Raw genomic sequence first — 27,477 nt, 5'->3', positions numbered from 1 at the left:
GATGGTGGCATCATGCAGAGCCATGCGGAATGAGTCCCACAGCCTGGGAGCGTGCTGGGCACCGGAGAAGCTTTCTCAATGCGCTGCTGTCAGGGATGCTGCTCCTGGCTCCCAGCACCTGGCAGGGAGGCACAGAGCAGGCTCCTGGACCCCCCCCATTGACCTCCCCATGGAGAGCCGCATGGGGCTCAGCTGGATGGGGACACACCTCACTGGCGTAAGGGTGTTGGGGACCAATGGGTGCCACAGGGTCAGCAGCACCCAGGTGGCATTTTGGAGAGCTCAGCCACCCTCTTGCCATGCCCAGCCTGGAGGGAGGCAGAAATAAAGCAGAACATCCCTTCCCCAGATGCTTCTGATTTAATGCTGTCATGGAGTCCATGTTGCAAACCACCAAAACCATCACTTGGTCACTGCAAATATGACAGCCCCCTCCACCGTGGACCCCAAAATGTGAGCCCACCTTCCAGCCTCACCCCCCAAACCAAAGCCTACTCCATGCAAACCTGCTCAGGGTATCTGGGGAGTGCATCCCCATGGTCCCTGTTCCACTGCCAAGCTGTCCTGTGCCCCATGTCCCCCTCAGCTCAGCTTGTAGATGCTCTGCTCATCCCCCGTGATAACAAGAACATCCTTAAACTGTGAGACAACACGTCCAAAATGGGACCCTTCCCAGAACACCTTCCCACAGCGGGTGCAGCAGTAGAAGTCAGTGAGCTCAGCTTTGTCCAGCACCCCAGGGGGGATGGCAGCGACCTGCAGGGTCGTGCCCTCCTCCAGCCCCACAGCTGCCCCACATGGATCTGTTCCCTCTGGCCACTCGCCCTGTGCGGTCTCAGTGGGCTGGGCAGCATCGCAGGTCCGGCTGGACTTCTCCTCGCACGGTGTGGAGCAACCTGCAGAGACAGGAGACAGCAGATAAACAACCATCCGCCAGTGTGACGAGAGAGGTCTGTGCTCAGACACGGGAACAACCCTCACCGAGGAGCTGCTACCCCCTCAGGGCTGTACCCTGGGGAAGAGAACCCCACGAATTCGGGAGGTGATCACCAGCACCAGACTGCCTGCCCTGAGCATGGCACCAGTGCAGCCTCCTGTTCCCAGCAGCTCCTCCACCATGTCCTGCTGCTGCTGGGGACCAGCCCTGGTGTGGGAGCTATTCCAGGCTGGGGAACCGCACCAATGACTGTGTAGCTGTACAGGGTGCAGTGGTTTTGCCTCCCTGACGCATGTCAGGCAATGCTGCTCTCTGAGACGGGCTGTCCCCCCATGAGGCAGCCGCATTGCTGGGCATGCAAATGGCAAAGAGGCCCTTACTGCTGTTATGGTTAAAAACACACCATTAACAGCTGCCAGCGCTGCTCATGACCCCCGTAAGCTCTCCTGCTCTGCCTGGATGCATTGGGCACTGGGGTACGTGTGACATCCCCTTCCACTGCACTACCCCGGCCCCCCTGGGCAGGGTCACCGCGGGGCACTGTGTGGGGACGTGTCCCATGTGCTGTCCCTGCATGCCCTGACTGTGTTCCTGCCGAGCCGGTGGATTGCTGCCATCGCAACCAAAGTGCCGCAAAACCCACAGCGTTTTTGGCAGCTGGGTGAAGGCTCTCACCGCTCGCGTCCCCGCAGCCGGGGCATGGCAGGTCACTGGATCCGGGCGGCGGAAGCGAGGGCTGAGCTGACTCCCATCCATCAGGATGCCTGGCAGCCGGGGACACGGGGCGGGCTGCACTCACTGCTCTGGGATGACTCATTTTGGCAGGGGGGATTCGTCCTGCCCAGCATCAATTAAGACAACAAAAGGCATCTTGCAGCTCTCCAGCCGCATCTCTGGGGCTTCCAACCTGCCCCTTTTGAGGATCAGAGATGACTTTGTTGGGGGCCAGCCACGCTGGAGGGGGCACCAGTGGTCCTGGCTGGCTTGTCCCTGCATCCCAGCCCACCAGGAATTTTGGTGGGAGAAAGCAAGGCTAAAGGGCTACCCTCTAATGGCCACCCTGTCCCATCAGAGCCACCCTATACAGTTCTCCCTGAAGATACAAAAAGCCAAAAAAAACCAGTTTCTCATTTTCTACAAATTTTCACATCTGGTGAAACATCTGGCTGTTCTAAGATCCTCGAGTTGCCTGGAGTGAGGACAGTGTGTGTGTGGGGGGATCCCCATTCCTGGGGGCTTCTCCAAGACGGAGTCCACCAGTGGGAGGCTGGGGAGGGAGCCCAGTTCTCATCCCATCCCTGCCTCCCCCTAGCCCATGTGTCCTGATGGCACGGGAGCCCTCAGCCGGGCCACACAGGGACCGGCTCTCTGGGAAGGCCGAGCCATGGGATGTGCCCCAAGCAGGTGGACCAGTCGCCCTGGATAACCGTGGGCTAGGCACTTGCTTTCCTTCAGTCCCAGTTCATAACATGCAGACAAAAATATACTCTTTTTGTCTGTTCTATTCATGGTGCCTGTTCTGTTCTTAAGAACCAAAACTGTATTGGCCTCCAGGACCCCAATGGGATGGATCCAACCATAATCGCAGTGATAGTGACGGCAGCCAGCACTGATGCTGCATGAAAACCTTCCCACACCATGGATGTCCCCTCCCAACTTGCAGCATCTCAGCCCCACCAGCGTGAGGGCACAGTCAGCCTCAATGCCCTTGTCAATCTGCACTCCCTTTGGGCATGCTCCATCCATCCACCCTGCTGCTGCCTGCAGCAGCATCTCCCCGGCTCTTGCCAGCGGGCGAAGCAAATCAGAGACCCCTCCTTCCCTGCTAGACCTCCGGCTCCCCAGACACCCCAGTCTCACCCCCCTGGTAGGTGGCTTGTGAGAAAGAGGCAGGCAGGGAGGAAAAGTTCATCCCTTAAAAGCCCAGGAAAGAGAGAGGCCGTGATAGTCATCCAGTGCTTTGCCTTACGCCTGCACCAGCCCCCTCCTAATTGTAGTGCTTCAAAGGGTTGAAAAAGCTACATCACTTCAAAGTAACCATTTTTGAATGGGAGCTTGTAAAACCCCCTCTCCCCCTCCCACCAAATTCTTTGCAGGGCTTTTGAAGATGCCTGTGCTCCCCTCACCGCAGTGAAAGGGCCGCTGGGCACCAGGCGCAGGGTGCTGGCCAGGCAGCGTCCACCAGGAAAAACATGATGTGAAAAGGGCAGATCCTTGGAAAAAAAAAAGTTTTCCTGGGAAAAAGGGACATTTTTGGAAGGAAGGAGCTCTTTCTCCCCCTGCAATGTGGCTCCAGTGGGGCCACACTGCGGCTCACCCCGACACTGTACCCCAAGCCCCAAGCAGGGGCTGAGTCCGTCAGAGATGGAGCAAATGGCACGTGGGGGGTGCGTGCGGCCAGGGGGACGGATGTGTCCTTCCAACATGCTGGGGGGGGGGGTCGGATCTACGGTTTCATGAAATCTGTGACAGTTTGCACCAAGGCTAGATTCCCACTGCAACTCTGTGGAGGAGAAATGAAAGCAATTCCTTACCAAATCAATTAGAAACACCTCTTGGGAACTAATAATCCCATTATAAAACATCTTGAAAATAAAAAGCTCTTTTGCCTCTCGCTCACCTCTCCCCCTCTTGCCCTGCTCACCCAGGGATGACAGAGCCAGGCGGGCTCTGTGCGTAGCTCAGGGGCCAGAGATGTGCAGCTCCCACACCCTGGGGACAGGGCTGAGCACCCACAAAGTGTCGGTGCTACGGAACATCGTCCCTGTCCCCGTCCCCAACCCCGGGGGCCCTGCTCAGCACTGAGCAGGCATCCCACCATCCTGCAGAGCCCTGCCTGCCCTCCCCGCGAGCTGCCTTCTGCCCCATTAGGCTTGCTCTGGCTCCTGCCTGCCTGCCATGCTGAGGCATGGGAGTTGGTGCCCTCCCTGAGGCGCAGCATGGCCGGCCGGGGGGACAGAGCTTGTCTCGCTCTGCTCTGTGCAGCTGCGGCTTCACCTCGGGCACTGTGTGCAGCTTGGGGTGCCACAAGAGAAGAAGGACACCAGCCTCTTAGAGAGCCTCCAAGGGGGGCTACAGGGATGGTGAAGGGTCTGGAGGGGAAGGTGTGCGAGGAGCAGCTGAGGGCCCTCGGTTTGTTCAGCCCCGAGCAGAGCAGGCCGAGGGGAGGCCTCATGGCGGCCTGCAGCTCCCTCACGAGGGGAGCGGAAGGGGCAGGCGCTGAGCTCTGCTCTCTGGGGACAGCAACAGGACCCGAGGGGATGGCATGGAGCTGGGACAAGGGAGGGTCAGGGTGGGTGTTAGGGAGAGGTTCTGCACCCAGAGGTGGTTGGGCACTGTACAGGCTGCCCAGGGGCATGGGCACGGCACTGAGCCTTACAAAGTTCAAGAAGTATTTGGACAACATTCAGACACATTGTCTGATTTTTTTGGGTGGTCCTGTGTGGAGCCAGGGGTTGGACTTGATGATCCTTGTGGGTTCCTTCCAACTTGGGATTTTCTATGGTTCTGTGACTTTATGACCCAATAACAGTAACACAAAGCACAGCTGTAGCCTCCCCACAACAACACCTCACCTGAGAAATCCTCCCAGAGAACATGGCTGTGCTTGGGGGAGCGAGGATGCTGCAGGACCCCAGTTCTGCTTATTTCTGCATCAGTTCCACCTGGCTGAGCAAGGCCGCCCTCAGCAGTGGGAGCCAGCTCCCTGCAGCCCAGAGACCTGCTCATCGCCCCTGCAGGAACCCTGTCTCCTGCCCCAGCCACTGCCATGGGCTCCAGGGCCCCAGGATGGAGGTGGTGGCATGAGCCCACCGGCCTGTGAGAGACCCCCCTCCGTCAGACCCACTGCAAGGCCATGTCTTGTGCCTTGGGGCACAGCGTGGGTGCTGGTGCCCTAAAACCAGTGGCAGCTTCATCCAGGGGGATGCGGAGCCAGGGGTTTGCCCCAGGTTGGGAACAGCATGCAGGGGCCCTGTGGCCTCAGGCTCAGGTGCTGCAGCGGAGGTGGGGTGGTCTTGTTCCAGAGTCCCAAGAAAAGGGCTGCGTGCCCTGCTGAGAGGTCCTGCCCACAGCCCAGGGACTCTGAATCCACTGGGAGGGATGGGGGCACGAAGTGGGGCACGTGCACACCCCCAAACAGAGAGGCCCCCAGGGCTGTGGGGTTGTATTCCAAGGCCACCATGACAGTGGCACTGGTGCCCCGCAGTCCCTGAAGCCTAGTCTGCACTGAGACACCCCCTCTTCCCCCCACTGCAAGACGGAGGCACAGCAGGGCCTGGGAAGCTGGGATGGAGCAGGATCAAACCCAGTGTGAAGCTGTGCCCATTCCCCTTTCTCAGACCACGTAGCCCTGGTTTGGCTGCAAACAACCTGTCCCCCTGTGTGGGTGCCCTGGGAACCCTCAGGGCTTGAGTGTTAGAGCACCAATGCGTAATGCCCCCCCATAACCTGGTGTGCCCAGAGCACCAGTGGGTAATGCCCTCTCCCCTTCCCCCCCGGCTGCTTGTTCCTACACTGTATCCTGCCCCCAGGACCTGTTTCCAGCCTGGGTCCTTTTGTGTCACCCAGGCAGACCCCTCACCACAGCCTCCTGCCCCAGCCCAAGAGACTTGGGGCTCCGGCAGTGCTTGTGCAAGCTGAACCCTTCCCACAGCCCCACAGCCGCACCCAGCTGTCATCGTGCACACACACGGGAGACTCGTCCATAATTAGGCAATTAAGGATTAGGTGTTTTGGAGAAAGCGCACGCTGTAAAGACTTTGCACAAGTCTGAAAGCAGACCTGGGAGCATTCTTGGAGTACAAAGGTGCATGGGAAACCTCGCCGTGGTAAGAGATTGAACCTGATAAGAGGAGTTACGAGCCTGAGAAACACACTCGATTGCAGGGCGCTGAAGATGCCTGGTTATCTTTTCCTCCTCACTAAGTCAGATAAGCAAAGGACAAAGGACTTGGGATTGTGCAACCTGGGCTGCAGAGGCCTGGCCATGTTCTTGAGACGTTCCCAGGGCGGTGGCGGGAGGATGAGCTCAAGGCAAGGGGCACCTTCAGTTGCTGTAATCTCTGCATGCCACCATGGGAACAAACCCCACCAGTTCTGCACTCCAAAGCTGGTGGCCAGGCAGGAGCAAAGCTTTGCGTGGCCCCAGCATATGTCCCCACCGCAGCCTCTGCTCCCAACCCTGTGTGGCAGCTCTGCAGCCCCATCCCTGCCCCATCTGTAGGTAGAAGCGAGGAAGACTCCAGCACCCCACTGCACGGTGGGGGATGAGCTCCTGGTTGCTTGGTCTGAGCTGGGAAGCCCCCCAGCCCATGGGTGCAGGCCCTTAAAGACTGGTGTCCTTCCCTGCCCAAAACTGCAGAGCAGCTGGACACATGCAAGGTGTGTTGGCCGCCCCCACACGCCAGTTTTGGTGCTATGGACGAGGCAGCAGGGATGCATGGGATTCTCCACGAGTGTGAGAGCCGTTGTGGGACAGCACAGCACGGGGACTGCATGCCTTCCCACGTGCCAGTCAGACTGGCCTGATGCAAAGCCAAATGTTGCAGATCAGGGAAGCAGAGCATAAAAAAAGCAAATCCATCCTCAAGGTTTTAGACACAAAGTGTCCTGCGGTGCATCGGAGCACCAGGCTGAGGAAAGGGATCTGGCCAGTCCATGCCCACTGACATCCAGGTGCGGCACTGTGCTGGCTCAGCCCCGGCTGGAAGCTGCTGTGCTCCTTCCCTGCTCGCTGCAGTCATGCAGCTCTTCCTCTGCCTGCCTGCACACCCCACACAGCCCCCGCTGGAGCTGAGGGCTGGGGAGGAAACCCTGAGTTATGGCTCCAGGGTGGGAGGGACAAAGCAGACGCCCCAGCCCATCTGCTTGGAGCCCCACCAACCCCATGCCATCCTGCCCCACTGCGGGGGCACTTCACGGCTGCTCCTCCAGCAGCACATAGGGCTGCACATATCCTCCTGCACCTGCAGGTTTCATGGCTTGAGGAGAAGGAGGGGTGGTGCAGGTGTTGAGTACCAGCCCTGCCATGCTTTTGGCTCTCCAGGATGTTGCTTCAGGGTGTCCAAACCCCCTCCACTGCTCCTCCGCTTCTCTCCAGCCTGGAGTGGCAGTGAGGACACGTCCAGCAACCAGCATGGCGTGCAGCAGGAGCAAGGGCTTCCCAAGGCAGCAAGGGCTGGTGGGGTCAGACTGCTCCAATCTGCATGTGGGTGAGTTGGAGAGGGTTTTTAAGCAGAAATTGGCCAGAGGCTGTACAAAGACAATGCTGCGGGGTTGGCTCATTATGCGATTTTTCCTGGTAGAGCATCCAGTTGCTATCAGCTCTTCCCTCATGCAGCAGTGACACGTGGCAGCACACAAGCACCCGAGGAGACTGGCACACCTAGTTAGCAGCACAGCTCCAAGCAAAGCAGTAATGGTTGTTTTTGTGTTTTACAGAATATTTCAGATGGAATGGGGCAATTTTATGACGAAAGAAGCCTATTCTGTTTGTCAAATCCTAACCTGCTCTAGAGGGCTACATCCTTGCCTTTCCCAGGGACCAGATTTCATCTGGCAGAGTATCCCCAAGTGCCGGGGCGCCGTGCCAGCCAGTTATACCACACTGACTAAGCAAGAAGCTTCCCTTGGCTGGACGAGAGCCTGGGACACATCCCATCCACCTGGGTCATTCAGGAGCCCGCATGCTGCCAACAGCCTCCAGCCACATCACATCTTGCCTGTGCCACGTGGGGACCTATAGCACCGTCACCTCTTGCTCACCCATCCTCAGCCTGCTCCAGGCACACAGCCTGTCCCGTCTCCCCGTCCCCCCCCCCAGAAAAAAATGCCATTCTGGGCACCCCATTGGGAAAAAGGCATCACTGGGCAAAGCTGTCTGGGCTTGAAACAGTTTCCAGCACTTCCATCAAAGCTCTTATGCAGGGAAAATATGGCTGTGTCAGGGAGAAGGTTCCCTACAACCTAGGTGCAAGGTTTCTTGCCAAGGCTTGGGGTGCTGGACAAGCATCTGCCCACAGTCCCGGGGGATAAATCTGAGCTGATGAGGCCCAGGCCAGAGCTGAGCCTGGGGGTGCACTGGGCCAGCCATGGGCAGAGCAGTTCCCCTTCACCCACTCCCACCAGATGGAAAATGCAATGGAGATTGGAAAACGATTGTTATTTTTCTCGTGAACTCTTGCTGTCTGGCCTGTCCCACTGCTGCCACTGTCCCCACCACCTGCCTGACTGTGGCACATCATCATCACATCCTTTCTCTGCTTCTCTTCCACAAAACTTGATACAAAGTGGGCCATTCCGGGGACAGCCTACTTCAGTTCAAGCTGATGCTCTCAGTCCAGCAGCCCCCAAGCAGAGTCTGAACAGAAACAGAAATCCCAGTGTGGCAAGACACAGGGAACCCCCTGGCAGTTCTGTGGGGTCCCCGCTCTAGGCTCGGTGAGATCCACACTTTGTGCCCACCTGGCTGCTCCCGGGCACAGACACAGCCCAGGTGAATCAGCTTTTGTTTTGCATCTCCAGTGCAGCAAAAGAGCAACCCCCCAAGGACGCTGTGGTGTTTTCTTTGCCACTGACTGCTCGGTGGTGAAGGATTCTCCTTGGCGTGGTTATGCCTGGCACGGTGCTCCTGCCTGGTGCAGCAGCACGGGGTCCCTGCTGACCCCATCCCTCTGCAGCAGGGGAACCATGAGAGGCTGCATGGCCCAGGGGGGTGGGGGGGGTCTTGCAGACATGGTGTAAAGGCTGGAGCAGTGAAGGGGGGGCCCACAGAGGTGGTGTGGAGGAGCAGAGACGCTGTGTGAGCCCCCCCCCCCCAGTGCCATCAGTCCCTCCTGAAGGGGGATGGGGAAAACGCTCACACGGCTGAATGCAAACCACGGCATTGCTATTTCCCATGCTCCAGAACTGGCTGAACAGGCCTGGCTGGTCCCTGGGTACACACAAACAGCGAGTGCCCTCACCAGAGAAACCATGGAGAGGATGCCCTGGCCTTTCGGGTAGTGCAGCGCTCCCAGGCTGCTGGCGCCATGCGAAAAGTCGCCACGTCCCTCATCCTCCGAGCCACGTGTGTTGCCCCTGGCAAAGCTGCAGCCGCCCAGGAGCACACAGCGGCCCGTGCCTTGCCCAGCTTGAGAAGATGGGAAAACCGAGGCACGCTGCCGGGCAGTGCAAGGGTTGGCAGCAGAGCCAGGCTCGAGGGGTGCAGTGGGGTGAGCACACTTTTCCCAAGCATGCATCATGCCACCAAACCACACTCCCCATGCCAGCAGCAGCACTGAACTCATTCTGCCTGCAGCCTGACCTAGTTTAACAGCTTCTGTGAAGGTGAGAAAGGCACTGTGTTGCACATCAGCAACCACTAACAGCGTGGAGGCATTTTGCAGCCCCAGCCGTGTTTCCCAAGTCAGGCAGCGATGGCCTCAGGCCAACACTTGAGCCACCACTGGCATCTCACCCACCCCACACCTTCCCATGCAAAACCCAGCCGTGCTCCTGCCGGGCAATGCAACTCTTCTGCAGGGGCTGCCGGGGGGCAATGTCTGTGCTCGGACGTGCACGAGCATGGCCAAGGAGGAGCCTGGGAGAGCTCAGCAGGTCCACATCTGTACCTGGCCGCAGCCTGGTGCCGGGGTCCCCGTTCCCTATTGGAGGGACCCAGTCCGGGTGGGTGTGCGCAGCCCTGGGCCGGCTGCAGGACCCTGGTCTCTGACTGCCCCACCCAGCCCCCGCTGCCCGCACTCGTACTTGTGCCGCCGTCCCCCGCTGAGCGCTTGCTGCCCTCCACCAGCTGCCTCATCCTCTCCTTTGGGACCTTCAGGTACTTGTTGCAGTTGCACACCTGGGAAAAGAGGGAGGGGAGGTGGTGAGATGGTGGCCGGGACATCTACAGCCCAGGAAAGTGCCTCCAGCACACAGCCCCATCACTGGGCTCCCCCACTCACGTGCATGGGGAAACTGAGGCACAGCCTGTCCCACTGAGTGGGGGTGGCACAATGGAAGTGGACAAAAGCTTTGGGGTGTACAAGCCACAAATCCTCCATCCCAGAGGTTCCGTATCTTTAAGCAGGGCAAAGCCACCCCTGTCCTACATGATGCCTGAAAACACCAGAAACTGAGGTTTGCCTTGAAACATCAAGCAGACACCCAAAGGCTGGGCTGCGGGTTCATAACTTGTTCTCTCGCATCTCACTAAAGCTTTGAAGGATGGCTGCGGACCCCGAGATGTGTCGAGGTCTCAGCTTGCCCTCTTCGCCCACCTGGGCTGTGGCCGCAGCCAGGCCCATGTGCCGCCCGACTCCTGGTTTACCTTGGGAGGCTCCAACCATCCGGCCAGGGTTGTCCCCACCAGGCTTCTCGGGCAGAGCTTGGGGTACAGCTGGCAGCCAGATGTGCTCGGCCTCCCCTTACCCTCCCTGAGAGCATTTTAAGGCAGTGGAAACCAGCGGGATGATTGCTGGGATGTGCTGCAACACCTTTTGTTTGCTATTTGTTTTAAGGGGCTGTTTTTTGCTTGCGGAGCATTTTGGGCATGCTGCACGCAAGGAAAGCAGTGAGACAGGTGCATAACTTCACCAACCAGAACAAGTTCCCTGCCTGGGGGTTTGCTCCAAAGCCTGTTGAAACCAGAAAAACTTTCCACCGCCTGAGCGGGCACCGGCGCGGGCCCTCGGCAGCTCTGCGTGTTTGTGGTGTGTTGGCTGGAACAGCGCTAGGGTCACGGGGAGGTGCAAAGATGCCCCTGCTTCCCACACACTGCCTCAGTAAGGGTGATTTGTTTGAAAATGAGCTCGCCACGATGTCCCGGCAGCTCTGCCCCGCAGCAGGAGGAGGGATTTCTACCTGCAGCCTCCGCAGCACCTGCTAAACCAACACTCAGTCTCCAGCCTGGGCTACGAAAAGATGCCAGGCTCTGGTCCTTGAAGGCAGAGCCTGAGGCAGGCACGGCCCCGCTGCAGCTGCGCCGTGGGGGCCACATATCCCAGCTGCGTCCTCCCAGCCCTGCGTGGCCTCAGCTCAGCAGAGCTTCTGCCCCTTCCCTGCTGCCTCCACGGCAGCAGCGTGGCCCCAGCACTCTCCTTGCCTGGCAGAGGAAAGCATTTGCAGCCCCCTGGGCCCTGCTGGGGATGGAGAAGAGGAGGAGAGGGGGTGCCTGGACGGGCTGAAGGCAGCAGGCCAGCCTGCCTGCATGTTATGCTGCTTGGTGCTCAAAGCCTGAACCCCTGCTCCAGCCTGGCAGAGCAGCAGCATGGCCAAGACACATGGAGACGGATGTGGTGCTGTTTCGAAAGCACCCAAGTGACTTGGGAGCCTCTGCATCACTCCCAAAAGCGAATTTTGCAAAACTCCCCTCATTTTCATGACTGTAAGCACCAGGCATCTCCTGCTTTTTCTAATGTGGTTCAGATGCTTGCACCCTTCTCCTGCTCCCCAGTCCTGCTTTTTCTCACTCACTCTGGGAGAGCAGCAGATGCTGATGCACCCGAAGGACCCCTGTCCTGGAGCAGCATGTGGCCCCAGCCTGCCCGGCTTCATGCCGAAACCAGGCGCCCTCTGGGCTGTCACGTTAAAAGCCATGTACCCAGAGGAAGTGAAACTGTGTGAAACCCCAGGAAAGCAGAAAGAAGATCTCAGCTGAGAGAACCTCAGTTGAGAGAAGCTCAGCTGAGGGGCCAGATCAGCATTTTGAGTTATCAGATCATAAAGCAGATGTCACTTTGAATTTCACTGCCAACATCACACGAGGGAAGGTGACATGATAACAGGTGGAGGCTGCCCGATACCATCTGATCTGATCTTAGGCTTTGACTGCCTGGACTAGGCAGAGCTGGAGAACTCACGGCTCGCATTCATTCCTCTGCCTCCTGCCTCCCCTCTTCCTTCTCCAGCTCTGCCCTGGCTCAGCTGTGCCTGTGAACCATCCCTTGAAAGATGGAAGATAAAAAGGGAAGAGGGGCATGGATGGATCCAGGGATGGGCAGAGAAGGGAGAGACAGACCAAGTCCTTTTTCTTGAACAAGTGTCACCTGCTGCCCTGGGACTGCACAGCCTCAGAGCTGCTGCACAGTGGAGCTGACCTGATGCTGATGCTGCAGGACAGGACCATCCCTCTGGGGCTCGAGGAGTCCCCAGCCTGCACAGGCCAGACCTGCAGGGCTGCCTCAACACCGGAGCTGTCCTGCTGCAGCCTCTGGCTTCAGGAGTTTTGGCTGCAGCTCCCACCTGCTCTGTGCTTCTGCTCTGCATTGCCTTGTCCCTGCTCCCTGAGGTCTGCTGTTGCCTTGCCACACCAAGTGCAGTGCAGGAGAAGCTGCTTTCATACACTGCTGCTCTCTGGGGTGCTTCCTTCCCTGTGATGGGATTCCCAGGTGACACTGAAAAAGTGAGCAACTAGTTCTGCCTCTCCAGAGCCACCCAAAGTCTTTGTGTGGCTGCAAGGGGCCAGGACATGCGAGGGTGGCCGGGTGCTGGTGCATGCAGCCTATGATTGCAATGTGGGCACGCTGGGCACGGGGCACGGGGCCCTCATTCCCTCAGGTGCCCAGGGTGACCTCAGGCAAATTTCTCTGCTTTCCTGAAATCCGGTGTCCTTGCAACCCAGGTGCAATCCACCCCTCAGAGCCATGTACACCTTGACTGCCTAGCGTGGCCGTGCATTTCACACTTGCTTGGGGCTCCTGGATGCTCTGCTATGAAGCTCCGTGCCTCTTGCCATCTCCAAAGCCTCCGGGCCTTCACCACCCTCAGCTTCCCAAGGCACAGGGCAGGCTCCAGAGCTTGATAAGCCACTTAGCAGCAGTGCCAATTAGCTGTAATAAAAATTGCAGTTAATTTTTTTTAATGCCTTGCCAAAATGAGACAGTAGAAATGAAGGGAGCAGGGCAGTCTGCCACCTAGATAATGCCAGGCTGACTGGGTGCCATGCAGGGGCTGGTGATGGCCTTAGGCTTGGTGCGGTTCCTGCATCCCAGCTTCACCACACGGGGGTTTGGAGTAGTTTCTGTGAGTGGCTGGTGCACAGGACAGCAGGGGAGAGCCTCTGTGATGGGTTTTTCCTCCTTGGTTTGGTCTCCCCAGACCCATTGTGGCACGATTAGCCATTGCCCCAAGCAGCAGTGCACACATACAAACAAAACTCTTCACGGAGGTGAGACAGCAGGGCACTGGCAGCACCCGAGGATGCTGTTGGGGTGTGAGCTGGGGCGACACTGCAGCAGGAAGGGACACTGCATCTCCACCCCACAGCTTGGGGCACCTGAAGCGAAGGGGCGAGTTCAGCCCAGGAGAAGGGGGCTGGATGGCTGCAGCCGCCACGGTCCCCACAGGGTCTGACAGCCCCCATGCTCTGTCACACAGAGGGTGCCTGTCTCCACGGGTGCCCGGGGGCCATGTGTCCCGGCACAGCCCGCGAGCACACCTCCGAGGAGGAGCAGCTAGTGCTTTCTCACGCTAGGGCAGCCCTTGCCAGCACACGCTTAGTCACTGGTAAATCCCAGCCGAGATCTGCTCTGCCCGCTGTGAAACGGATCTTGGCTGCACCCCTGCTGAAGCAATCCCGGCGCTCGGGAGCCATGGCGGGTGCGCTTTCCCACGGCAGACCGGCTTCTAGCGCCTCGTGTGAATCAGCCCTGTCGCAGGCAGCGCGAGCGGGGCCAGTGCTGGGTGCCCGGTGTGGTGCACGTGCAGGTGCCTGGGCACTGGTGCTGCTGGTGCCAGCTGGGCAGAGCTGGGCACGCACTTCCTGGCTCCCGTTGCTGCACCATGGCTCGGCCGCCCATTCAGCTCCGTGCCAAACACAGGCTTTTTTGGAGGGCAGGGATGGCTGCGATCTGCCTCTGCTTTGCTCGCTGTGTCCATGTCAAGGGTGAGGAGTGGATCTGCTCCATCTCAGCTCAACCGGTTGTCTCCACTATGGTCCGTCACTGTTGTCCCCTCTCCCTGCTCCCATCTGCCCACTGGAGCTGTACCCTGGTGCAGGCACCATCACCTCCACAGCTCCTGCCCCGCTGTCCCAGCATCTGCTGCGCCCACAGAAAGTTCCCCCCCACCCCGCCCCAAGAGCTTTGACACCAAGAGCCACTACCAAGAACTATGACATGGGGAGAAGGGGTGATGCCAGCGGCCCCGGACCAAGAAGACATCACAGCGAGTCAGTGCTGACGGATCCCTGTGCTGGGTCAGCCGCAGCCCCAGCAGCGTGAGCTGCCCTGGCTCCCCCTAGCTCTCCCTGCCTTCACAGGACAAGGAGGACAAGGCAGCGAGATGCCTTTTGCAATGCTGGGTTGTCCGGTGGCTTTTTTGTTTAGGGCAAGATCCCTGCCTCTCCCACCCCCTGGGGGGATTTCACTGGCAGTGACGCACAAACTCAAGGGACTGGATGCTCCAGCCTGGAGCTCCTGGGCCATCTCAGCTTCCTGTCCCCACTCCGGGCCTCCACCTTTTCCTTAAGCTCAAAGATAACCCGGGTCCAACAGACAACAGGAACCAAACTTTCTGGGACTCCAGAAAGACCCTGAGAGCCAGTGTGAGCTTGGCTGAAGAGGCAGGCTTGAGGCCAGCTGGAAGATCAGAGGCTGGTGCCCAGCAACTGGAAGGTGTGGTGCAGGCTGGAGTGGAGCCAGTCTTGTTCGTTCCTTTGATATCCTTGAACGCTGCATCACTCAAGTGCTCTGAGAGTTACCCTGCTGGTGCTGAGCTTTGCCCAGAAGAATTGGCCCCAAAACAATCTCCAGGCCTGCAGGGCTTCTCCCATTCACCCTGCTGACACACGGCACCAGGCCAGTGTCACTCACCAGTGCTGAAGGCTCTTTTCAATACTGGTTTTGCCGGTGAGATGCAACTCTCTTTGCCTGGAGAGCTTCTAGCTTAGGAAATTCTCAATATATCAACATCAGCTGTAAAGGACAACACTGGTAGTGCCCGGAGTGAACTCTCTGGGGCAACTGGGGGCAGCTCATGTCAAGACAATTCCCTGGGCGTCTTCTGCTCACCATATCACAGGACTACTCAACAGCCACCTGCAGTGATATCTCTTTTCCTACTCACCGCCTACCCTCTTCCCTTCCTTTCTTTCCCTCTCTCTGAGATGGATATCATGTGGTGAAAGGGCCACTCCTCCGGATGGAGGTTGCAACTCTCATTCTGGTTGTGAAACCAGAGTCCTTAAGTAAAGTTTCTTTCAGGGACATATTGAGAAAAGAAAACTCGCCATAATGGGCATGCAGGTTGCCCAGGCCCAGCCAGCTCTCAGCAGCACAGGTTGCTCACGTGCGGCCTCCAAGCCCTGCTACACAGACAGGTCTGCCTCTTTGGGACCCCCTGCCCATGACCCAAAGCAGGGAGGGCCCAGAAAGGAGGGAGATGGTGGGAAGGACAGTAAAAGAAAATCAGTAACAAGCACTGGCAAATTCCAAGCAGGAATTCCGAGTCAGGTTTTGTTATCTCCTGCTCATGTGCAGGAGATAATCCATGTATCTTCTCATGCTTTTCACAAGTCTCCAGCTTCTTCTTGCTGCAGCCACAGCTTTGACCTTCAGACACTCTCTTCCTCCTCTCCCAAACCTGGGGGCTGGATTCCCCTCTGACCTGCAGCATCTCCAAGGCCCATGCATAAAGTGTGTAAATCTCAGCAATCCGACCTGGAGGTACTCCCCACACCCCTGCAGGTGCAAAGGCCACCTCCAGGCACAGCATGATCCAGGCCCTTGGGACAGCTGCACCTCCCAGAGGGGCTTCAGAAAGCAGTGGGCTGGGCTGCTTCCCTTCCCTTTTGTGCCAAGAGCTTTTCTTATTGACCTCATTAGCAGCACCCGGGAATCTTAGCGGTGCATGTTGCTGCTCCTGCTCCGGTACAGATGGCCTAACGCCTTGCCTTGAGTGCCAGCAAACCCACTGAAGCAGCAGAGCTGGCGCGGGAGTGTGAGCCCAGTGCTCTGGGGGAGCGGTTGCTTTCAGTGCACCAGTCTTCTTCAGCCTCCATTGAAACCCGAGCAGCCCCAGCTGCCAGCAAAGCAGCAAGAGCCATGCCAGGAGATGAACCATGATGGCCACGTGGGACTGCAGCCTCAGCATCATTCAACAGTACTGGTATGGCCCTGTGAGCTAAGTGACGGGCTGCCAGTGGAAACACGGGGCTGCCGGTGGGTCCCTGGGATCACACAGGGGCATTTTGGTTCACAAAGAGGGAAGGGCTCTGTTTATTGAATCATTAACATCACTTCCCTCATCGCCAGCCAGGTACTCTGAGAGGTCTCTTAGGCAAGTGCTGACCTAGCCCAACCCTGCTAAGCTGGTAAGATGACATGGGATCCCATGCCAGCCTGGTATGGCGTTCCCACTGCTTTCTCTGCTCCCGCTTTGCTATTAGTCATCTGTTTCTGGAAGGTTTCTCATGCATAATAAAGTGTTTCAACACTTGCATAAGCCAGCTCTTCTCATCAGGAGTGACCCGCTGCATTTCCCAATGTTTTCCCTAGGCAGTCCTTCTGAGTGCCATGAAATACAGAGTTAAAACACGAAGTTTTCTATCCCCCTTGGAGGCAAAAGGTGTGGGAAATCGAACAGATAAGAATGCCTTTAATTAGTATCATTTGCATAAGCTCTGGGAAAGGCTCACCTGACAGCTAGAAGGGCCTCATTTGTCTGGGAGCACAAAACAAGAACCACGGGCACTGAAACGGGCAGATTAGCGGAGCTGACAAGATTGGGGAGATAGCACCAATGGAGGTCAGCCCTGGGGAGAGGAAAAGTGGCCAGGGCTGACGCAGCCCTGGCAGGCACCACTCCAGTGGGGTGCCCCTGTTGAGTCTCCCTTTTTGGGGCAGCCCCCTCTCTCATCCCAACGAGAGCAGGACATGCCTCTGGATGGTGGGGGTCTTTCAGCTCCCCCAGAGAAGGAGAGGGAAGCTCCCCTCCAGTGGAGAAGCACAAACAAGTCCCCAGGTGATACAGGGAAGATGAGAGAGTGGGCTCAGCATCCAGCAGGGATGGGGCCAGGGTTTTGCCTGCAGCGCCCTGATCCCTCCAGCTCTGCCCTGAGCTCCCAGGCGCCTTGGCATAGGAGCCATATCAGAATCATAGTATCATTAAGGTTGGAAAAGACTTCCAAGATCATCTGGTCCAACCATCCCCCTACCCCCTACACATCTCCCTGTGTATGCTCACCCCTTCCTTCACACAAGCGTGTGCTCCTTTTGGACCTGAGGTGCCCTCTGCATTGGCTGAGCATCAGAGGGGCTGTCCCCGCAGTGGCAGCAGCTCTGGGTGCCATGCTGTGTTGTTCCACGCCATGCTGTGCCATACTGTGCCATGCCGTGCCGAGCCAGCTGCAGCGCCTACCCATCGGACATGCTCACTCCTCTCTGCGCACACGTGCTCACAGCTGCAGGTCCCTAACCACAAACCCCATCCCGCTGCTGCTTCGCCATCGCACTGCCTGGGGTAGTCAGCACTGCACTGTGGGCGACTAATCGTCAGCGACACCAAAAGCCCTTTTCCGTACCTCAAGGCCTTTGCAGTGATGAGAATCTTACCCGACATTGCACCTAAACCCACATGCAAAGCTGAATTTCCCAGGGGAAAAAAAAAAAGTAAGATGCTCAACCCCTCACTAATGCTGTGTACACTCATATGCACACCCCCCTCCCCCCCCCAGGTCCCTCCATCTCTTGCAGCTGCATCTCAGCTGTCTCAAGTCTCCTTTGCTTATTTTTCCTCCTCACTAGATGGGGGCTGAGCCCCTCTGAAAAGCTTGAGCTGCAGCAGCACCCTTGACCCAACCTTAACCGTAGCCGTAAGCCCTGTTTATACAGCATCCAGCACAATGGGGTGCTGCTCTGGGACAGGCTCCTAGGGGTTACAAGAAGTTTAATAACAAAGCCAAACCAGTAATAACCGCCTTATAATGAGGCTGCTCGGCATCCCCAATGCCTTTATTTCAGGGTGAGCTCCACGCCAGGAGCTCCTGGGGCCAGCAGGCAAGCCATTCCTTCCCACCCTCGCCCTGCCCGACCGCTGGTGCCTCAGTTCCTCCAGCCCTATGCCAGCATGCTGCCTTCTGCCTGCATAAATGAAATTCCCTGCTTTATAGCCACCTCTGGGCGAGGGTGAGCCCCTCCTGAGTGTGCAAATGTGCATCCCGCAGCCATCAGATCCAAGGAGCATACCTCCTGTAGGTCCGGTTCTGAGCCATCCCAAGAGAGGCTGTGCCATAGCAGGAGAAGGGTTAAGTTGCCCAGCTCTCCACAGTGCAGATAATTGCTGCTCCTCTCACCAAGCTACAGAGTTTTGTCTAGTTGCATATGAGATCTCAGCTCTTGGCCTGAGGATGTTCAAGGCTGGTGGATGCGAGTGCTGGAAAAAAGCAACCCAACTCAAGCTCTCAGATTGCCTGAGCTCTGGACACAGGGCAAGGGTCCTGTCCCACCAGCTCATATTAGAAAGGATCTCAACTGAAATCTAAAATACAGGTGGAAATCCGTCTAAAAGTAAAAGAAGGTCCTCTAGACCTTCAGGAGCATTTGATTTTGCCACCAGGAGCGAGTCCCGGAGATACATTTTCTGACAATGAAAGTCAGAGCCTTGAAAATGCAAAGGACAAAAGCTCTTTCTACAGACAAGACCACCACTCAGACCACTAACAGTCACTCACAGCACTGCTGTTAGTTACCCGACTGCACACTGGCCCTATTGGAGTCTGTTTTCTGCCTGATTCAGGTGCCACAAAAACTTAACACTGCAACCAGAGGCCTTGCTGTGTCTCTGCACCCTCCTCCCGGGGTAGCGTTTCACACAGTTGGATGTGCAGCCATCCTCAAGGCTCTGTCCTGTTCTCCAGGTGCTAGGCAAGCTTTAGGAAATTCTATTTATTATGTATTAAGGCAACAGCTACCCTTCTTCCTGCTTGTCCTGGCTTCCCCTGGCAGCTGTCCCTCCTCTGCACAGCTGGGCTCATGGGGTCATCTGAATAACATTGCCAGAGGGTTTCTCTCCATACTCCACACTGAGCCCTCCAAGTCATGTCTGTCTAAAATCCATGCCCCAGAAAGGTCTCTGTTTTTCTCCAGAGCAGTTTTCAACCCTGTGCAAGGGGCTGAGGCCACCCTGGGGCAGGTGCTCCATTGCTCCTCTCCTCTGTGGCCAGCTGGCTCACAACCTCCCCACCTCACCCACTCCCTGCTGCCTCCCACGGGCCCCTGGGATGGGTGCAGCAGCCAAGGCGGAGCTGGGTGGTGATGGTGGTGGCCGCGGAAGCTGGGCTCACGTTTCAGCTTCTATTTTTATCTGGGAACCAAAGCCTGCCCATGGTGCAATCTGGAGGCCCCCGAGGGACGCGCTGCCTCCCCACCTGGCCAGATACCATCAGCTCGCTACCTGCCTTCCCTGTCAGTGTGCCAAACCTCCTGGGAGAGGGCAGCATCTTCCGAGGCACCCAGGCATCTCCTTCCATGGTGGGGGCAGGGGCTGGCACTCAACACCAGGGGCATCTCATCACACCCAAACGCCCGGGGGCACCAGGGCAGCTCGTGCCCACACTCACCCCACCACCAGCAGTGCTAGCGGTGAGATGCATGTGTCCCTGTTCAAGCTTGGCCACATCGCCATGCTGTGCACCTCCACAGGACAGCGCTGGCCCAAGAGGGCCACGATTCACCCCCTGCCCAGAAGCTGTGGTTGAAAGGCAGAGGGATGAGCTTGGTCTGGAAAGGTAATAGGGCAGCGACCAGTGGCAGCATCATGGCGAGGAGCCAGGAGCAGGGTGACAGCAGCCACCCCAAACAGCCCACCCGGTCACTGGCTCAGCACACGCCTGTGACTCTGCCATCCCACTGCACGGCTCGGAACACCAGCACGGAGCTGGGACCTGTGACTGCAGCACTGCGACAGATCTGTAGGTTTTTGTTTAAAGAGCAACAAAACAGATTTAGCCAACATGGCTGCAGAAAAATGGAACATTCAGCATCTCGAGCCTGAGGAGCTTGCTCAGCTTGCAGGCTGTGCCAGGCAGGGACCCAAGCCAGGACCCGGGTGCCTCAACCTAGGAGCAGTCTCCCTGACACAGGAACACCATTTTGGAATGGCGTTACAACGCTGACAGCATCAGGGCACAGCCCACAGCCTCCACGATGGGCACCAGCGGACTGAGACCCCTTCCTCCCCCAGCCGGCAGCAGTGCCTGCTGCTTTAATTGGGGCGAGAATAGAAGCTGCAGCAGAAAACGGGAATTAAAAAAAAAAAAAAAAAAAAGCGTGAGAAAGGAAATCTGAGCAAGGCCTGGAGCAATCTAACCAATCCAGCGGAAACAATAGCCCAGGAAGAAAAACCAGTTCCTACACATAAGGTAGAATAGGCTGGGAACGGCTGGAGGAGGGGACGGGAAGGCTAACCCCGTGCGCTCCCAGCTTGCAAAACAACCCAGGCTTCAGAGCCTGTGGGCTGCCAGGGCTGCGCTGCCCTTCCCGCAGCGCCCAGGCAGCACGGGGAGACGCAGCCCCAGTGTCTGGGACCCTGCGGGGCTGTATCCTGCACCGTGCGGCTCCGGGTGAGGGCGAGAGGGGCTGCTCCCAGCCGGGTCTGCAGCCTGGAATAGCGGGGTTGGTGGGAAAACCCCAGTCCTTCACCGGGCCATCTCGTACCCACGGGGCGGGACAGAGCAACTCACGACATCACTCCTCCAGCTCGTGTTTGGCAGGGCTCAGCCCAGACTCTCGGTTTAACCCAGCTGGGATTAGCACCCAGTCTGAGATTAGCCCCGAGGATGGGATTAGCCCCAAGGCAGGCTCACCCCGGCCTGGGCTCACCCCAAACCTGGGCTCAGCCCAGCCAGCAGCAGGTCCTGGACAGGTCCCCGGCAGGCAGCGGGCGCTGCTGTGCCGCAGGGGTTCGGGTGTCCCCGGGGGGTGGGAAGCTGTTCCTTACACCTGCCCATGGGGCAGCACAGACCTGCCTGGGCACCACACCGCAAACACGGCCCTTTGGGGAAGGAGCAGGGATGCAGCTTCCTTCCCTCCTCCCCGTGTCCCATGGCGCAGGGCAGGCAGGATGAGTGGTTGCTGATGAAAACCTACAGGGACACAGATGAAGGATGCAGGCAACTCGCTGCTAGGGCAACCTGTCCGTCTGTCCCTCCCAGCCGGCCTGGCTCATGCCCACCCTTGCTACCAGCCCAGCTCGGCAGCCCGGCAGGCAGGAGGGCAGGCAGAGCAGCTCCAGCACGGGCCAGGCCTGTCCCCTGCTCTGACACAGCTGGGGGGGATGGATGCGGCCCCCTGCAGCCTGGTTGGGAGCCCCTGACCAAGACCACAGATGGGCTGGATGGTTCCTATTTTGAAGCAGAAGCTTAATGGCTGTAATAACAAACCCACCATCAGGACCTGCACTGAACTGCAGGCACTTCCTTGCACCTGAGGATTTCTGTTCTCCACAGCCCTGCTGCTCCGCAGGACCACAGGCCTCTCTCCCAGCCGGCCGCACTGGGTCCGTCCTCCTGGTCCTGCACCTCGGAGCCCTGATGGGGATGCAGGGCCCATTCCCAGCCTGTGCTCCACGCACCGTGTGTTGAGCAGTCCCCATCCCATTGAGCTCCAGTAGCCTCATGAGGCAGCGGTGCTCTCAGCCTGCCCTGGGACTTGGCCTTGTTTGGCGCACACAGGAGGAGCCAAAGAGAGCAAGGGCAAAGCCGTTCCCAGCACATTTTTCTGCTTTGACACACTTGCAAGCCCTCTCAGTCTGCAGCTGGGTTCCCAGCACGCCGTCTTGCCTTTCCAGCCTGCTCCCCTCAGCGAGCAGTGCATGGGGCCCTGGATTCCCCAAATATCTGGCAGGGAGCAGCACAGGACAACTGCACAGGGCAGGCAGAGGTTCTCGGCTCAAGATGCAGGCAGGGCTGTCTGCGTGGCCTGGGGCTGCCCCGGGTCCCTGCGCTGAACCAGACCTCGCAGCTGGTTCAGGATCAGCTCTGCGGGTTGGGAGCCCATAAAAATCAGCTGTGGTGCAAGTGCACAGGACGTGTGTTGTGATGAGCCCCGGACACCCGACAGGCAAAGCCAGCCATTAGTTTAACAATGAAATAAAGATCCTAAGGCAGAGATACCACATTTGCAACACCGTGGGGCCCCTTGGGCAGCTTGCCAGCAGCCTGGTGGAGTCACGCACTTTGCATCTCGTTTTGCACGATTCCGTCCACAAGGTCCAGGCAAAGAATAAACCCTGCCAGGCTTGGTGCATGCATGGCCCGGAGCCGCTCATGGGTGTGCAACCCATGTGGTGGTGAAGCTGGGGCTCCTCTCCCTGAGCACGGCCCCTTACAGCAAGGCAGGACCATGGGTAGAAGGACCAACCCCCTGATGGAGCCTTTGCCTTCTGCTTCCATTGCTTCCAACCTGGTACCCCCCAGTCTGGTCCCCCAGCACCGGGCCATGGATCTCCCCCCACGGCTGGGGCTGTGCAGCCAGCCAGGGAGAGGTCATGGCACCCAGTGCCTGGCACCCAGCACCCTGCACCTTGCGCCCAGCACCTCGCACCCAGCTCAGGGCTGCTCCCTTGTGTGCAGCCTGGGACAGCCCCAGCTGCAGGAACCCTGCTACAGGGGCAAAGCCCTGCGAGTCCTTCTAGCATTCCTGACAGCTCTCTCCTCTCAGAGCCAAGTCCATCCAGTCCTTTTGATTCTTTCTCTTTTTAGGAATGGAATGGAATGGAATGGAATGGAATGGAATGGAATGGAATGGAATGGAATGGAATGGAATGGAATGGAATGGAATGGAATGGAATGGAATAGAATGGAATAGAATAGAATAGAATAGAATAGAATAGAATAGAATAGAATAGAATAGAATAGAATAGAATAGAATAGAATAGAATAGAATAGAATAGAATAGAATAGAATAGAATAGAATAGAATAGAATAGAATAGAATAGAATAGAATAGAATAGAATAGAATAGGATGGGGTAGGATAGGATATGGGTAGGATAGGATAGGATAGGACAGGACAGGATACAGTTGAATAGTTTGGTTGGAAGGAACCTCCAAAGATCATCTAGCCCAAGTGCCTGACCAGTTCAGGGCTAACCAAAAGTTAAAGTATGTTATTAAGGGCACTATCCAAATGCCTTGAACACTGACAGGCATGGGGTATCAACCACTGTGCTAACAAGCCTGTTCCAGTGTCTGATCACCTTCACAGTAAAGAAATTTTTGCTTATGTCCAGTCTGAACCTCCCCTGGCACAGCTTTGTGCTGTTCCTGCACCTCCTGTCAACAGTTACCAGGGAGCAGAGACCAGCACCTCCTTTTCCACTTCCCCTTTTTTTTCCCAACCAAATGATTTGCTTCATTTTTTTTACTTCTGAGGAACATTCCAGCAGGCGGCAGCCTGCCAGCAGCCCTATAATAGCAAATGCAAACCTGTGCCCCATGATCAGCCCTGTATCAGAAAAGCTCTTAAGGAGGCCCATTTCTGTTGCACTCAGTGAAGGTGATAAGAAAATGAGCTGAGCTTGGGCAGCTTCTCAGCTGGTCGCTGCAGAGACCTCGGTGCAGACCGTGGTCCAGCTCAGAGCTCCTGCCCCGCAGTCCCTGCAGCCAGGGCTCTGCTCACTTGCATGAGATGGCCAGAAACTCAACATCCAGCCCAAACTGCAGCCCAGCAGATGACGGGAGGTTGCAGCACCGCAGTGGAAAGCACACCCGCACGCAGGTGGAAAATAGTTAGAGGAGAAACAAACGCATGAAAGCAGATTTGACATTTTGCAGAACAGAAGGGGAAGGAGCAATGCTGGGGATGGAGGGGAAATAACCTAACACCGGCCTCCCACTGGTGGAGGAGGTTTCTATTCTGCCTCTCAGCTCTGTGTGATGTTTCGCAGCTCAGCCTGAGTGTGTTTGTTGCAGCCAAGCACCCCCTGCTCCCAACGAGGCAGCGATGCTGCTCCATGACGATGCGATGGCACCACTCCTGCAGCAGCTGCCTGCCCTGGCCAGCCTTGCAGCACTGCTGTGCTCTGCACGAGCACAAGTGCTCCTCCAGCCTAGCTCCTCCACTGGGCCAAGGACAGGGATTGCCCTGTCCTCATCGGGCAACCTCTGGCAGCAGCTGGCAAGCCTTGGGCAGAGCCTGCCTGTCCCAGCACTGTGATTCCTCCCCTCGAGCTGGCCTGGTGTGCGCTACTGTGCTCTAGAAACCATCGCCACCTGGGCACAAAGGCCAGATCCCGCACATCTGGACACAGTAGAAAAGGGCTGCAATACCCTCGTGTGGCCAAGGAACGCTCTAGGAACAAGCTGCAATTCAGGGCATGCTGATGGGCTGGCAGGGAGCGTGCAGTCCTCACACACGGGAGCCACCCAGGGGCACCCCCAGTCTGTGCCCTCCTGGGCACACAGCTGTCACCAGGTGGGTGAGGACGGTGGCACCCTGGGCAGCTGGAGCTCCTTGGCACCTCCAGATAATTAAACCTTGACTCCCATCTCAGAGCCTACCACAACGGGCAGCTTTCCCAGACTGGCAGGTGGGAAGAAGGAGCAAATATTTGCCTTCGCAAATGCAATTGTTGCCATTACTATTATTATGAAGCAGGAACATGAGCTATCTCTCACGTAATCTCTCAGAGCCTGGAGCAGCGACATGGGCTGGCCACCACACTGCCCAGGTGGATTCACTTCTCCTGAGGTCACCATTTGTCACTGCACTGTCCCCTGGGTCTCCCTTGGTGACCTTTTTTTCCCCTCTCACTGACCAAAAGGGACCTGCAGCAGCTCTCTGCTTACACCCTGGGGACCTGCTTCCAGTGCTGGGCATCCCAACCCCAACCCGTTCCCCTGTGTCCCGGCTGGGAGCCCAGGGGCTCCTGGAGCTTAACCAAGAGAAATTTCAGGCAGCAGCCCTTCTGAACTGGTGTTCAACTCCAGGATCCTGGGGGGAAGACATGGGTGAGCCAGAAGCCGGGAGCTTTGGGCAAAAAAGTGGGTTTTTCAAGACAGCTTTTACATCCTGCTTTATCCAAGCAGGAACATTTTCCCCTCCCTGATGGCACTGCTCCAGTGCTTCAGGCTGGCTTGGCTGCATGTCCCATGCCAGCTCTGGTGACACTGCAGCATCAGCCCAGACAAACGGACCTATGATGCACGCAGCCAGGCAAGCATTTAAAGTCTCAGTTTCCTGTGGGTGCAGGCAGCATGACACACCCCAGAAGCAGGAAACAGGTCCCAGATAGGGATTTGGTGCCACCAAACCCTGATCAGCAACACCTGCCAGCAAGAAGGGCTGCAGCCAAGCAGGGTCAGATACCTGGGGCTCCTTGTCCTGCTTTCTCTGTGGCTGCACCCTCCTCAGCAGCGTAAGGTCTGCCCTGCAGCTGTGACCCACCAGTGCCCACCCCATCCTGCCTGGAATCCTCTCAGCCTGTCCCTCCCTGTGGCATCAGGGCTGCTCTCTGATCAGGGCTTCTTTCCTTGGGCCCAGTACAGATATAGCTTAGCAACACAGCAGCTGCCTGGATGTTCCAGATGTAGAGGGCCACCATGTCACCAGAGCTCCCAGGAGAAGACCAGACCTACCCTCATGCCATCCTAACAGCCTCTGCTGATGGAGATGCCCAACGTCCCCAGTCATTGCTCTCCTCACAGCTCAAGATCTAACGAATCTTCCCAGCTGTGAGTCAGGACGTGTTCTTGCCCTCATGGAGAGCACAAAAATCCCATACATCCCTGCATTTGCTCTGTGAGCTCAAACAATAGCCACATTTGTAGGGGAGAAGTCATTCTCAATACAGATCCCACTCCTCTCGCAGGGCCAGCAGGGCCAGGAAGGATTCCTGACAAATACCTTGCTGAGGTGCAGGCATCTGGGTGCAGTGATGGGGTGGGAAGCCAGGGTGGCCCAGGGGCTCCAAAAGCCCCTGCCAGGGCAGGCAAGGCTGCGAGCACTCTGGGATCCCAGTTGCTCTGAGGAGCAATGGTAACACCCAAGACCACATTCCTGATCCGTTCTGGCAGCACCCTTCTCTCTAGACAGCTCTGAGGGACTGGGGAAAGAAAAACTGCCCCACCCAACAGTCCCTGACATGGTCCTATGGTCCCTTCTGGTTTCTTGCAGCTCCATCCAGTTAGGAAAGTCATCAGCTGTATGAAGATTTTTTGATTTTGTTTTCCAAAGCAGGTACAATTGACAGGACAGCTAAAGAATCCCCTGGGATCTCCTAGCAGGTAGGTATTTCATAGAATCACAGAAAGGTTTGGGTTGGAAGGGACCTTAAAGCCCATCCTGTTCCAACCCCTGCCATGGGCAGGGACCCCTCCCACCAGCCCAGGCTGCCCCCAGCCCCATCCAGCCTGGCCTTGGGATCCAGCCAGCCTTGCCAGGGATGGGGCACCCACAGCTCCTCTGGGCAGCCTGGGCCAAGGCCTCAACGCCCTCTGAGTAAGGATTTTCTTCCTTATATCTAATATAAACCTACCCTCTTTAAATTTAAAGCCATTACCCCATGACCTGTCACTGCACTCCCTGACACAGAGTCCCTCCCCACCTTTCCTGTAGCCCCCTTTAGGCCCTGGCAGGCCGCTGTAAGGTCTCCCCGGAGCTTTCTCTTCTGCAGGCTGAACAACCCCAACTCCCTCAGCCTGTCTCTGTAGGAAAGGTGCTCCAGCCCCTTGATCATCTCTGTGGCCTCCTCTGGACTCGTTCTAATACTTCCATGTCCTTCTTGTGCTGGGGGCACCAGAGCTGAACTCAGGGCTCCAGGTGGGGTCTCACAAGAGTAGAGCAAAGGGGGACGATCACCTCCCTTGCCCTGCTGGCCACGCTGCTTTAATTGGAAAAAGGCCTTCCCCTGCACGGGGGGAAGGCGGCCAGCCAAGGGAGCTTTGCAACACAACTTCCATCCCACGCACTGCTGAGTGCAGATGAGCCCCCAGGTCCAAAGGTGTATGGGTACAGCTGTAGGACACACAGTGAATAACAGTGTACAGACCAGGTGCTGCAAAGGGATCCTGAACCTATTGAGAGGTCTTTGGTGGAACAAAGGTGGAAAAAGCGGGGGTTCCAGTGAGAAGCAGGCTGCTGCCAAGCACTGTTGGAAAGCTTTAATGATGCGCTGTGATGGTTGCGAGCCTGGACTCTGGAAACATTTTCAGCACAGAGGAGCTCATGGGCAGCACCACTTCTTTGGGAACAAACACATGCAGTTTATCTAGAGGGACACCACCAGCTCTTGTGGGGCTTCTCCTAAAGGATTGCCCAAAACAGTTTCAGAAAGAAGCCCATGCAAGCTGGTAAGTGGGACCTTCAAGGGGAAAGCGTATGGGAACAGCCCGGGGGATGAGCCACTGCAGGGCTCTGCAAGAACCCCAGGAGGTCTCTTCAAGGATATATTGCACATTTCCAGCCCAACACCTTCAGATGTGGTAACGTGACCCCAGCGAACGCACATTAGTGGTGTGTGAGGACAGCCCAGTGCACAGACAGGCTGCGGGGCTGTTCCCGGGGTGTCCCCCGCACCTCCGTATCTTCTCACCACAGCAGCCGGCACCCAGGGAGCTAGCACA

The 27,477-nt window shown here is 57.3% G+C and overlaps 1 protein-coding gene across 25 annotated transcripts in view; it reads right to left on the bottom strand.

The window, feature by feature from the left end:
• Positions 1 to 341: 341 nt before the first annotated feature.
• EXD3 (exonuclease 3'-5' domain containing 3) overlaps positions 342 to 27,477 on the bottom strand; it is a 297,777-nt gene continuing 270,641 nt past the window's right edge. For 20 of the 25 annotated variants that reach the window (XM_080562119.1, XM_080562103.1, XM_080562112.1 and 17 more), the window contains 2 exons: positions 9,686 to 9,779; positions 342 to 896 (listed from right to left, as the gene is read on the bottom strand). In XM_080562119.1, coding sequence (XP_080418245.1) covers positions 583 to 896; positions 9,686 to 9,779 — 408 coding nt within the window. In that variant the 3' untranslated portion in view covers positions 342 to 582. The remainder of the gene's footprint in view (positions 897 to 9,685; positions 9,780 to 27,477) is intronic. The other 5 variants (XM_080562106.1, XM_080562107.1, XM_080562108.1 and 2 more) reach the window with 1 other exon arrangement.

The sequence above is a fragment of the Anser brachyrhynchus genome (assembly GCF_964034855.1).
Source record: "Anser brachyrhynchus genome assembly, chromosome: 19".
NCBI classification, from domain to species: Eukaryota; Metazoa; Chordata; class Aves; order Anseriformes; family Anatidae; genus Anser; species Anser brachyrhynchus.
The sequence above is the reverse complement of the archived record's forward strand: the minus strand, read 5'-3'. Positions and strand labels throughout refer to the sequence as shown.